We start from the raw sequence: 14336 nt of genomic DNA, 5'->3' as shown, positions 1-14336 counted from the left end.
AAAGGCTGTTCACATGGTCCCAAAGTACAAGGGAAGGCACCTCTACATGACCAGAAAGTCAGAGGACAAATAAGATTAAAAATAGATGGCACCAGCACTCAGTGATCCAATGAAGAGATATGTATGTCAGAAGCAGCACAAGAGTATCGCTGCACACTCATCCTGACCCACACATAACATTCTACTAAGTCTCGAGAAGCTGGCATTCTATGGTACAAACAAGGCGCTGTAAAAGAAACCTCTCTTCTGACAAAGGATGTCTGAGAAGTGCAGAAGCAGTCCTAAGACTGAGCTATGCTAAGTTAAACTCTTTCAGAGATAGTGGGGTAGAAAGAGAGAGAAATTAAGGTTTGAGACCAGCTTGATAACAAAAAGTTATGAGGCAGCATCATGTTGATGCTGTCAAGAATGCACCACAAGACAATGGTGCCAAGACATCTCAAATTACTGTTCTGACAAAAACGGGTATTAAGCGTCAAGTTTTAGGCATGAGCAGACAGAGCAGTGGATAGGAGGAATTCCTTGGCACCTAAGGTCCAGCTCAGCAGAAAAGCAAGACTATTCTGCAATACTAGCCAAGGAGATCAGTGTCTGAAGAAGGTGAAAAGTTGACACATTGCTGGGGATCTCTTTAACTGTACTATACTTACCCAATATAAACCAGAAAACAAAGCATGCAAGGCTTTGGTATGAAGGTATGAAGAGTGGAACTGATACATTTAATGCAGCTGAACCTCTTACAACTGGCTGACTCCAAAAATCAAATACCACTCTTATCACACATTTGAAGCAGGAACCCCTGAGTTTAAAATCCTTGCTTATAGGTTATGCAAGGCTTGAAAAAACAATAGTGTTGCACACTCAAATACAGTACAACTTCACAGAACAAGGAATGAGAGAGACATGTGTTTCACATGTGACAAAGACCAAAGTATCTTTCCCTGATATTACAGAGCTCTCTTGCCTCATGGAACATCAATTAGCTACCTCAGTCTACAGGCTGACTGAAAAGAATTGAAATTATGGTGGAAGTAGTCATTCTACTGGATAACTTAAATGATAAGAAGGATAGGAAAAGCTAGAAAATCCTCAGATATCTGACATGCAAAAACTTCCATATACAAAAATATATTTATTAAGAAAATGTACATATGTACTATCAAAGATGTTTATCTTTTGTGTTCTCCAAGATCAAATATCTTTTCCCTGTTCCATTTTCAGATCAAATCCTGTCAATGAGCACATACTTGATCAAATTTCGTGGAAACTGTCCACTAGACATATGGAGTTACTCAAGCATAATTATTTCCAGGAATTGCACCACATACACCTTTAATTAAAGATTTAAACGATTCTAGCAACTACATAAAAATCAACATATAAGACATGCATGCATTACTGGATGCAGATCTATATTCCAGAACAAGTTTTTTCCCCCACATTCAAATTTCTGTCAATTCACCAAACATACATACAGACACTTGCTCTAAGTTCTGTAACAAAAGTAAATTTCTGTCGATTTTTCAATACGTAAAAGTGAAAAAGAAATCATAAGAAAAATTGATAATGGACTAATTTTTACCAGAGGGTTGGAAAGAACTTCAAAAGGCTATTGTGTTGGGTTTGTGTCTGGCAGGGTTTTGGTAGTGGGAGAGGAGCTACAGAGGTGGCTGCTGTAAGAAGCTTCCAGAAGTTCCCCTGGCTGTAAGCTGGACCCACCTCTGGCCAAGGCCAAGCCAGTCAGCACCTCTGCGATAACGCAGAGGGGAAAAAAGTGTTGGGCAAGTGTTTTGTTTGGAGTGGAGGAGCAGAGCGAGATGTGAGAGAAACAGCCATGCAGACACCCAGGTGTGCTGGACCAGAGGTTCCCCTGCAACCCAGGATAGGATGACAGGCTGAGCCCCTGCAGCCCATGGAGATCAGCAGTGGAGCAGATGTCCCCCTGCATCTGAGGAGGACTCCACACTGGAGCAGGTGACTGTGTTCAAAGAAGACTGCTCCTACTAGGGAACCCCATGGGAAGGACTCACATTGCAGAAGTTTGTGGAGGACTGTCTCCCATAAGAGGAAGTCCACACTAGCAGGGGAAGACTGTGAGGAGTCCTCCACCTGAGGAGGAAGGAGATGCAGAGACACCTTGTGACGAACAGACTGTAACCCCCATTCCCTGTCCCCCTGCACTGCTGGGGTGGGGAAGAGGTATAGAAATCAGGAGCAGAGCTGACCCTGGGAAGGAAGGAAGGGGTGGTGGAAAGCTGTTTTCTAAGATCTCTAAGGTTTCTAAGATTCTTATTATCCTACTCTGGTTTGATTGGTAAATGGGGGGTGGGATGGGGGGGGGTGGTGTTTAAATTAAATTGATGTTTCCCTAAGCTGAGTCTGGTTTTCACCTGCGACCATAACTGGTGAGTGAGCCCTCCCTGTCCTTGTCTCGAGCCCTTGTTACATTTTCTCTTCCCCATCCCCCCGGGGGGGTGGTGTGGTGTGGGGGTGGCTATGAACGAGCAAGAAGCTGTGGGGTGTTTTGTTGCCAGCAGGATATAAAGCACAACCATCATTTAGCACACCACCCTATTCCATAGCAAATCAGTTATAGGCTTGTCTGTATGTTTTGTTTTCACACAACTCTACAGTCTCCTTGGCAATGGCAATCCCTTCATGCACTTCACTATATTTGAAATACAGGAGTTCAAGTCTAAACTTCACTGTTTCGGATTAGATCCATTAAATCCATTTGTCCTAGTTGTTGTGGATATAGAAAACCAATTCCTTTCATGTTTCTAGCAGTCAAAAGGTACATAAGAACTTTCCCCCGCCAGACTTGACTAAACCAATCTTCATTCCTTCAGTCTTTGGTGACAGTCTAGCAAATATAAATACTCCCACTTCTTTATGAGATACCTTTAAAATAGGATATATTTTCTTTAAGTACAGTCCCCAGAATTGAGCATACTGCTTCAGCTGAAGCTTTACAAAATCAAGTACAGTGAAAATGGGAAATTCATATGTCTTTCAGGCTACATCCTGTTTATATAAACCAACTTAGTATAGGGGCTTTTTGCTTGTTTGTTTTTAAGCATGATGCTGTTCACTTGCATTTGCTTTGTAACACACAAACTGAATCATTACCTAAGGAACCTTTCCATAACGAACAATTCTTAATTTGGATTCGATCCTATTTTCATATACTACCTTGAATATAATTTCTTGAATGGTACGTTATATTTTTAATACTGTATTTGTAATCTGTCAGGATCCTTTCATTCTAACCCCACTGTCAAGCCTACAAATTTCAAACTCATCATTTGCAAGTTTAATAGACATTCTAAATTACACAAAGCACTCAAAAATACTGAACAGATCTAGCATAGATCTCTGTGGAGTAACATTTCATGTTTCAATTTTGGCAACAATGTACTTAACTATTTCAAACTGTTTTACACTCTTCCCATAGCAGAATCCTCTTGATTATGCTTTTAAGATTATGTGTGAGGATAATTAAGATTACATGTGAGGATAATTAAGATTACGTGTGAGGTTAATGCCCTGGTGACAGAGGATACGGAGAAGACTGAGTTATTGAAAATCTTTGCCTCAGTCTTTACTGCTACAGCTGGCCCTCAGGAATCCCACACCCTGGGGGCAGGGGAAGAAGTCAGAAGAACAGATGACCGCCCCTTGGTCAAGGAAGATTGGGTTAGAGATCTCTTAGCCGGACTGGACACTCAAAAATCCATGGGCCCCTGATGGGATACACCCACAAGCGCTGAGGGAGCTGGTGGATGTCATTGCTAAGCCACTCTACATCATCTTTGAAAGGTCATGGAGAACAGGAGAGGTGCCTGAGGGCTGGAGGAAAGCCAATGTCACTCCAGTCTTCAAAAAAGGCAAGGAGGATCCAGGAAACTACAAGCCAGTCAGCCTCACCTCCACCCCTGGAAAGGTGACGGAACAGCTCATTCTGGATGTCACCTCTAAGCATGTGGAGGAAAAGGTTATCAGGAGTAGTCAGCATGGATTAACCAAGGGGAAATCATGCCTGACCAACCTGATAGCCTTCTATGATGGCATGACTGGCTGGGTAGATGAGGAGAGAGCAGTGGACGTTGTCTACCTCAACTTCAGCAAGGCTTTTGACACTGTCTCCCAACACATCCTCATAGGTAAGCTTAGGAAGTGTGGGATGGATGAGTGGGCAGTGAGGTGGGTTGAGAACTGGCTGAAGGACAGAGCTCAGAGGGCTGTGATCAGGGATGCTGAGTCTAGCTGGAGGCCTGTGACTAGCAATGTTCCCCAGGGGTCAGTACTGGATCTGGTCTTGTTCAACATATTTATCAGTAACCTGGATGAAGGAACGGAGTGCACCCTCAGCAAATTTGCTGACGATACTAAACTGGGAGTAGTGGCTGACACACCAGAAGACTGTGCTGCCATTCAGTGAGACCTGGACAGGCTGAAGAGCTGGGCAGAGAGGAATCTGATCAGGTTCAATAAGGGCAAGTGTAGGGTGCTGCACCGGGAGAGGAATAACCCCACGCACCAGTACAGGGTGGAGGTCAACCTATGGAGAGCAGCCCTGCAGAGAAGAACCTGGGAGTGCTGGTGGACAGCGAGTGGACCATGAGCCAGCAATGTGCCCTTGTGGCCAAGAAGGCCAATGGTACTCTGGGGTGTATTAAGAAGAGTGTGGCCAGCAGGTTAAGGGAGGTCATCCTCCCCCTCTGCTCTGCCCTGGTGAGGCCACATCTGGAGCGTTCTGTCCAGTTCTGGGCTCCCCAATTCAAGAGGGACAAGGAACTACTGGAGAGAGTCCAGTGGAGGGCTACGAAGATGATTAGAGGACTGGAACATGTCTCTTAGGAGGAAAGGCTGAGAGATCTGGGGCTCTTTAGCCTGGAGAAGAGAAGACTGAGAGTGGACCTTATCCACACTTACAAATATGTAAAGGGCAGGGGGCCAGGCTCTTTTCAGTGGTGACCAGTGACAGGGCAAGAGGCAATGGGCACAAACTGGAGCACAGGAAGTTCCACCTGAACATAAGGAGGAACTTCTTTACTCTGGGGGTGGCAGAGCACTGGAACAGGCTGCCCAGGGAGGTTGTGGAGTCTCCTTCTCGGGAGGTATCCAAAACACGCCTGGACACGTTCCTTTGTAACCTGCTCTAGGTGAAACAGCTTTAGCAGGTGGGTTGGACTAGAAGATCTCCAGAGGTCCCTTCCAGCTCCTGCCATTCTGTGATTTAAAAAAAAAAAAAGCATCAAAAGCAAAAGTGCTAAGATTTCATGACATAAAACATCAGCCTCCTGTCCACAAGGCCTGCTGTGGACAGGATTTCCTTTTGTAAGAGGAAATCAAATCAGTTAGACATGAGCTTTTCTCAGTAAGTCCATTTCACCTATCAATGATATTGTGACTAATTTTCAAGGTGATTCGTTTTATTTTGGTAAAATCATGGCCATGGGGTGTGTGTCCCCTGTCCTGAGCCGATTAGTCCAACTTTTTAAAAAACACTGTATCTGCTTCTCTCCAATTTTCCCATGCCTCATTGATTCTCCATGTACTTCAGAAGAACTAGGTGACACCTGAAACTACTTATAAGTTACTTAAAATATTATTTCAAATTGTTTCTAATGCAGCTTGTTTTAAAAAGGGGTATGATATCAGATTTGAGCTGACAAGTCTTGCAAAATTTTATGTGAAGACACAAGTGTAGACTACTTGATCACTGTAAGAACATATATCATAATATTTTTGTTAATGCTTACAGAATCTATCTTTGAAGAACGACATCATTAGCCTACTGCTGTTTCAAAGGATAATTCTTGTATTTATTACCACAGCACATAATACACATATTTGGAAGCATTATTTATTTTTAAAACCAGAAATTAAACAACTCTCCATGCCAGTTTTGTTTTCTAAATCAATATACAACTTTTTTTTTTTTTTTTTAAACACTAGACATTACCTGGAAAGTTTTCACACAATACTTCTATAGGGGTTGCTCGTTTTGTATCTCCAATTTTCTGGTAACGTTCTTTTAATGTGTCAGCCTATGATACAAGAACAAAACAAGCTTCTGAAGTTACAGAGTGTGCAGACAAACTTTCAAAAAGAAAAAGATCACGGCAAGAAAAGCTGATGATCTGAAAACAGGATAGAGGAAGATATCAAAAACCACTACCTTTAAACCTTGCCATGGAAGGCTTCCTCTGAGAAAATACATAAACATATGACCTAAAGCTTCCAAATCATCTCTTCTACTTTGCTCTGAAACAAAATTCAAATATTAGAACATTAAGTCTGCATAATTTTACATTACACTTAAAAGGTTAGCTTCTAAACTATGTAAAAATAATTGGGAGGTATAAAGTACTTGAAATAAAACTGAGCACGTGGGAGGCTTCTTGTGTGCTATGGACTCAATTAGGAACACAGCTAAAGCAAAAAAATAACCACAACCAGCTGCAGACTGCAGGTATATTTACTTAAGCAGTACCTAAAACAAATTATCTCACTGTAAGAAATTGTTCTCATTTTCAAATATATTTTGACCCTTTATATATATATAATTACTTTTCAATTCTGATATTTTTTGATTCCTTAGTTGTAAACTTGAAATAATTTAAGAAAGCTTTAATTGAACTCATTTTACCTCTATAAAATCATGGAAAAGATGGTATGTTTCTCAGGGACCCCTTATGGAATTTCTGAGCAAGCCAAAGGTGGACTGAAGAAGGCTCAGAAGTCCTATTATTTGATCAGAAAGCAGCATGGACAGGCATGTACATACAGCCTGCTCTCAACTCTGATTTAAAAGCTAAGTCACAGAAGACAATATCTGGCATGGCTACAAATTTTCTTCTGTAGTAGAGCAGTGGCAGTCCTCCAAAAAGTCCACAGAAGGTTAAAGAAAAAGGAAAGTAACAAGGAAAATGCAGTGCAAAGTTTTCCAAGTACATTCCATATTACTTTTAAATAAAATCCATTATTCTTAGGAAAACTGAATGTAATAGAGAAAAATAAAAGCCTTTAAATGACTATTAGAAAAGAGATGTTTACATTTTCACCAGACTTCATTCTGTACTGCTGTTGAAACAACTGTCACAGTGCATTATGTTTTGTAGTAACATACTGCAGTATTTACATCTAACTTTGCCCTCCTCCTTGACACAAGGCAGAAAACCAAAATATTAACATTGTTTCTACTCAGTATTTTCACAAATGCACAACCACTATGCTTTGACCGCAAGTGAAATGGAGCAGAAAAGTAAATGAAAGAACATTTGTTAGATTTTGAACTCAGGAAAGATAACAGAGCCAACCCAGCTTTGATCTGATCAACACAAAAATAGTGCCACAAAGACACTGCATCTGAAAAACAATTCTTAATCTTCATGTGAAAAAAACAATTTGATTATTACTCTGTTTTCTATGTCTATCTTCTCATTCGAACACCAAGTAAAAACATACTAGCAAATGAATAAGTAAATAGCAAAAAAAAAATCTAGATTTTTAATTCAGAGCATGGGCTACCTCCAGCCTCTTACTTCATCACACATTTGCCAACTATATGAGGCTCTTTCACAGTCATTTCTCCCTTACCCATTTCCAATTCCCTTGCCAACCCTCTTCTTGTTTGTGTCCACTCCTCCACTCTCGTCTGCTGCTGCCAGTTTTCTCAGTGAGCACCCTCCAGACAATGTGGCCTTACCCAAATTTCTCTGTCAACCCTGCAACACCCCATTTGCTGACCATATGCTATCCTGATGCAACCACATCAGTGAAGAAGAAAGCAGGAATAAGCAACAGAGTTCTGTGCCTGACAGGTTTCAGTATGTGAAACAAATGCTGGCCCTAGATGCCTGCAGAAATCCTGTGCTCTTTATGAGATAGGGTGGACATGGAGACAATGAGCACTTCATGAGCACTGCTCATGACAAAACATCTTGTGCAATGCAGCGTGTGTTTTACGTGAAACAGATCAGTGGTAAGATGGTGGCAAAGCATACAAAAACGTTACAAGTGCACAACAGATGGCCCATCTATGGGCAACATTAACATACGGCCCACAAAAATGTCTTTGCTGAGGGCCAGTAATTCCTCTCTTGCATTAACTTCTACAGGTTATGCTGATGAAAAATCAACCTCTTCTCCTTTTAAAAAGAAAAAACCCAAACACCCTATTGAGGCAATTGCTTCTTCACTGAGTGTCCTTTCTACGAAAGGAGAAACTTTCAATCTTTACCCTGAAATGTTTTCTAATTAAGAGGAATTTTAATTTTTAATGAGCTTTGGACGATTGGAGATATTTCTGTAGGACAGTTCTATGGGAACTACTTCCAGTATACATCATTTGAATTCACAATGCCCTCAAGAACCTGCTACGGGAAAGTATTTTTTGTTTAATTTTTGGCAAAAGGGATTGTTATTTAGCATCCATTCAAGTTCTTCACTGAGCACTTTGGAGTAATCAAAAAAAAATTGTCAAATATCCTTTCCTATGGATGGACTTCTTAAGGATAAGCCCGAGAAACAGGAAACACAAAAATTATATTGCTATTGTTGGAAGAAGGACCATTGAAAAAACGGGAAAAAAACTAGCAGTGGACTAGCCAGAACACAAAAGGATTTCAAGCATCAGCTGGAGGAAGGGCTGCTGATGTACACTGATCCTAGTGCATCACATTTTAATGATATTGAGACAACCTGTTGCCTAAAAGGTAATACGATCATAAGATGACAAACACACAACAAACCTTTAGGGCACACAGTCTCCTCTCTCTCAAGGAGGCCACCCAAAGCTAGCTAAATCAGTAAGAAACTAATACCTGTTATTTAGTTCACAAGCCACAGACAAATTAATCTCGATTCAAGTAGGCTGATTTTTAATAAGACCTAGAACCTCATTGAGAAGGCTATCTCCAGAAATTATCTTTTTTAGCATACACAGGAACCAACCATAAAAGAGGCCAAACAAGAGACATTCAGACTTCAGTAGGCATCCATTATAAACACTGCATTCTCCTCCAAAGAAACTTTTACTGTTTGCTGTAGGAATGCCAAAACAGTGGAAACATACTATCTATTTGGATCAGAAAACACAGCATTAGTTACCAGGATGATTACGTGATTTGACACACAGACTCATAGTGTAATCACAAAGTGGACGGAAAGTGACAATCTACATATCCTGACCTGTCAGTTTATAAAGTTTAACAAAAATAAATTTGAATGTTACCATCCAGAGTTTGTAGTCTTAATAAAAATGGTATGAATCCATACAATAATATAATTTGAGGGAAAGAATAGCATCCCTTTCTGAACAAAATCATGAATCCTGAAGTTAATGATTCTGGTTCATAAAAAGGAAGCTCTATTCCAATCTTATCATAAGTGCACATTGTATGCCATACTGTTGTGTTAAGAATAATGTAGACTTTATGGTCCTATTGTCTGTTATGCCTTTAATTAAGGGAACAAAGGTTTATTTAACTTAGTTTTTATTAGAAGCATTGTTTCATATAATTACGGATTTATAAGGTTAGCTTATACAGAAAAGGATATTTATTTAAGGCAGCTACAATCCTGCCCCTGGGGTCCAGCAATAATTCAGTGGGTATGAGAAGGAGACTACTGAACTTCCTATGGGGGTCCTAGGTCTGGAAAAGAAGTTCATTCCACACCACTGGCCCAGTGACAAGTGAAAGCTGGTAAGACACCTGTAGGGCCATCATCACAAAGCCAGCATGTAACTGCAGAAAACATTTTGCTACTTGAATTTCTGGAAAAATTCCAGGATTTAGGCTTATACAATTTTCGGTCCAAGTGTTTATTGTTCCTATAATAAGAAATACATTAAAATTGATCCAACGTAGAATTATTTTTCGCTGGTTTAGATTACAAAGAAGTCTGGCCCCTAAAAAGTAGATTTTAAATCTAGAACACACAACAGCTCTGATAGAGTACATCTATTATAAAGGTAAGGGTGGGGTTCTTTTAGTTTTGTTTGAAGATACGTACTGTTTAAAGAAATTTACTTAATTCGGTCTTTCAATTAGCTTTAAAGAGCAGAGTTGCTTCATTCCCAAAAAGAGTCTTAGGCATTTATTGTAAGATAACTAACCTCCGCCTCTTCGAAAAGGTCATTACAACCAAGGATATTGTTTGTTCCCCAGAGACCATTAGAGATAGCCATATTATAGCAATTACAACTTCATGTGACTATGCTTCCTGTAGCCAAATAACTTGGACAACAATTAAGTATGCTGTTTTTCCTGAATTTAGGGAAACCCCCAAACAACTACCAATTTAGATTCCTAGCAAATGCAGAAAATAAGACTTTTACAGACGTAAATTTTTGTGCTCCTCAAGCTGCCAGTCAGAATCTACATTCTCTGGGATCCCATTCTCCCTTCCTGAGAATGAAGGGGACTGGAAGAGAAGCATGGAGTAATTTTATCCCCCTGAGAAATTACCTTATAGAAGCAAGGGCACCAGCTACATGTTGATATAGATTGCAGAATATTTACATTTCCTTTGAACAGCTATCTGAATAAAGACACATTATTTTTCACATAGACAAAGTACCTTTTATTCCAGATACAAACCCCCAGTCTGGCACAAAACTACCAGAAACTCTTGATCAAATGTATGTTTCTGCAATAAATATTATTGAAATAATTGGCTACATGATGTTAAGTAACTACACATCACCTTCTAGATATACCTCAAAAGAGTGGGCCTTGGTAATTTTGTCCAAGTTTTGACTAAATATACGGATACATTTAAAGTCTTTCTAGTTAATATGCACTTGTTATGACAGTTTTAAACACTATGGATCCTAAAGTGTACTTTTGATCAAAGGAAAACATACTTTCTTATTCATACATACTGATGTAGGACAAGTTACAGTTCAATAAATGCATCCTTGAAATCAACATACAAGAGAATGTGAATCTGACAGTATCTCTCTCTTTACTGACAACACACTTATCTTTTACAAGGGTCAGATGAGACCTTGGATAGTCAAGAAGCAGTAATACATACATCAATTTTGCTATCAGACCATTCAAGTTGCTGGGAAAGTTACCTACAGACTGAAAACATTGCCCTAAAAAGTTCTCTTACTACCAGTATTTTCAGTGCTGAATGTACCCCATATGCCACTGTCTCTGCAACCACTGTCTCTGCAACCAAACAGACAACAGAGCTTGAAGAGCTTCAGTGTTCTGTATGTCCCACTGCATGAATTTAAAAAAATACTACATTTTTAGAGAGGAATCACAGAATATACAGAAAAAACAAACTGCACATAAAGGAGAGGCTACAAAAGTAAGAGCCCCATTCATACTGTTCAGTGTTTGCTAGACCTAAGAGACCATGACGAATAGTTCTCGGTCACCCAAGAAACGCCTGCAAAATAATCAGGTCAACAAGAACCACTGCTCTGAGTTGGAACTGAAGCAGAGTTGTTACATGAGATTGCGCTCCTTTGCATGACTTGCATCTGTAACAGAAAGGCATTCTAAACCTTTTCCATCTTTAAGAATTATCTATACATTTGAGAATCTCCTGTGAGAAGGAGACACTACAGCAAAGTGAGACAAGCTACTAAAAAGAGAATTAGCTTTGTCACAGCTACCTTGGCCAGAGGAGTCAGAATATATCTGGCTTTGCACCAGGCTGAGGGGTCCAGAATTACTCATGATACACAAGTTATATTTGGCAGAACCTTCATACATATTAATCAAGTAACCATTAGACAAAAATAAACCTGTCCAACCAGAGATCAAGATTCTAACTAAGGAGTGGAAAAGTCTCCCTTGAAGGAGAAAGTGTCATTTACTATGTTCCTGTGTTAACATCAGACATGAAATTCCCTCAAAATGCAGTTATGTTCCTCAAGTAATTACCAGTTTTACATTTTGGTTTATTTTCTTAAATTATATGGGGGGGGGGGGGTGGTGGTGTGTGTTTTCTCTTATTTAAGAAGGACTAAAAAAGTCTTATTGGATTTTAAAACTGGTTGTATCACCTTAAGCTGACACCAACTTGGTATACCATGCCTGAAAAACAAAGTGAATGCTTCCTTTACTCGAGGAACTTGTGTTCTAAAAGTTATGTTTAGAAAGCCTCAACCCTGGTATCAAGTTTTTTAAAGTGTTCTCAGTGTTAAATATTCATGATACTATCAGGAAATACTAGTAATTACAGTATTATTCTTCAAATGAAAAATCATTTAATCAGATCTTAAAGCTCTTTGGCTCTAATGAGGCTTAACAACAATGCAGAGAAGCAACTATTATTTCGTCTCATTCAGAACTTCCCCTAAAAGCATGCACATAAGGAAGGTAGCCATCCTGTGAAGATGCTTCCAGGATGTGGGACTGCCAATGAGATTTTAAAAGCAACTTAAATGCCATCTCCAAAATCAGGTATCACATACAAAGGCAAGACAATTACACACTAAACAGCACTTTTTCCATCTCCCTAAAAAAAAAAAAATGCAGTGTGTAAATATGTAAAAAGTTATTTAAATTTAGGTGTACAGTACTCAAATATAACTCTTATCAAATGACTGGGGTGGCCTTCCAGCAGTTGTCTGATTCATTGATTTCTGACCATATGCTTCTAATAATTTGGAGATCTTCTATGCACTGTTAATCTCACCTATAGATACATAACACAGCCATAGTTACACCTGCTTTTTTTCTCCTTCCTTAATGAAGAAACTTGAGGTTGTTTAGCAATCTGTGTGGAGAAATCAAGATCAACTCATGCCAAAAATCTGGAATGAACGGCAGAATCAGTTTGCACGTCATGAAATTAAATCCTTCAGCTTTGCCTGCTAACAAACAAGGAAGCCAGAGGATGCTGAGATGCGAGTCAGGTGAAATACAATTCAAAATTAATTTTAAAATAATGTTTGTCCATGTGAAATCAATACCCTTTTGAAACATCAACATAGAAAAACACCTTCTTTTCATCATCAGTTAAATGTACCTGCTTAAGTCTCCTTCCTATTGGTTTTGAAGATTTGCAGGTTTTGTTTAATATGAAAGCTCCACATTCTTTAACTTGCCTGGAGATGCTGCAGATTTCCCAAGTTTGCTGCCCTGAAGTGCTGTTGAATGATGTTTTGTAAACACAGATCTATATTTGCCATGGAATGTACTACACAGTAATTGCATATATTCTTTGTCTACATTTTCACAGAAAAGGTATATCTGAAGTAAGTTTAGTAGCCAAAGTTAAACAGGTCTTTCATCCCAATTCATTTTGAGACTAAGGCAAGCACCAAAAGAAAAGCAGAAACACGCAGAAGAGCCTTATACTGATTAGGTAAAATTTTTGCCTATAGATGAAGTAATTAAATTCCTTTTTAAAAAAGGAATTTAAAAACATGTCTAATTATTATCCTTTAAAAGAAATCTATTATGACCTTACCATAAAAAAACCATTAAACTGAACTACATCTGAGGTGCTAAAGTGTGTCCAAAAATGAGCAACGAAGCTGGTGAGGGGTCTGGAGAACAGGTCTTATGAGGAGCGGCTGAGAGAACTGGGATTGTTTAGTCTGGAGAAGAGGAGGCTGAGGGGAGACCTTATCACTCTCTACAATTACCCGAAAGGAGGTTGTAGTGAGGTGGAGGTCGGTCTCTTCTCCCAAGTAACAACTGATAGGACAAGAGGAAATGGCCTCAAGTTGTGCTGGGATAGGGGTGTTAGATTGGATATTAAGAAAAATTTCTTCACTGGAAGGGCTGTCAAACACTGGAACAGGCTGCCCAGGGAATTGGTGGAGTCACCATCCCTGGAGGTATTTAAAAGACACATAGACATGGCGCTTAGGGACATGGTTTGGTGGCGGACTTGGCAGTGCTAGGTTAGAGGATGGACTCAATGATCTTAAGCTCTTTTTCAATATAAATGATTCTATGATTTTACATGTTAACATAATTTCATAAGCTACAGCTGCTAACCACAAGTTACTATGGTCTGATTTTATTGATAAAGTACCTTATTACTATCTGGGAGATCTGAATGGCCTTTCATTTGCCATATTAACATGAAGTACCTTTGAACTATAAGTATTGTGAAACATTTTTTTATGACCAATTCAAAGAGTAACCTAAGTAGTGATTACTATGCAACGATAAGCAACTTGTTTACACAAATTCAAAAGCGTCAAATCCGTTTTCACTAGAAAACCTCCATATAACTTGAATAAAGACAGCTTTGAGTTCTCACACACCTTTTTTCAGCTAAATTTATTCGTTCAGTAATAACTTATCCCTCTCTATATATCCTGTCATTTCTTTAGCTCACGATAT

The 14336-nt window shown here is 39.4% G+C and overlaps 1 protein-coding gene across 9 annotated transcripts in view; it reads right to left on the bottom strand.

Moving 5' to 3' along the window:
* The window catches only part of CSNK1G3 (casein kinase 1 gamma 3), a 58145-nt gene that overhangs the window by 15881 nt on the left and 27928 nt on the right, over positions 1-14336 (bottom strand). For all 9 annotated transcript variants that reach the window (XM_086479937.1, XM_086479941.1, XM_086479939.1 and 6 more), the window contains exons 6-7: positions 6185-6270; positions 5969-6053 (exon numbers count right to left, since the gene is read on the bottom strand). In XM_086479937.1, coding sequence (XP_086336063.1) covers positions 5969-6053; positions 6185-6270 — 171 coding nt within the window. The remainder of the gene's footprint in view (positions 1-5968; positions 6054-6184; positions 6271-14336) is intronic.

This window comes from Leptosomus discolor, chromosome Z (genome assembly GCF_034619465.1).
Source record: "Leptosomus discolor isolate bLepDis1 chromosome Z, bLepDis1.hap2, whole genome shotgun sequence".
Taxonomy (NCBI): domain Eukaryota; kingdom Metazoa; phylum Chordata; class Aves; order Leptosomiformes; family Leptosomidae; genus Leptosomus; species Leptosomus discolor.
The sequence above is the reverse complement of the archived record's forward strand: the minus strand, read 5'-3'. Positions and strand labels throughout refer to the sequence as shown.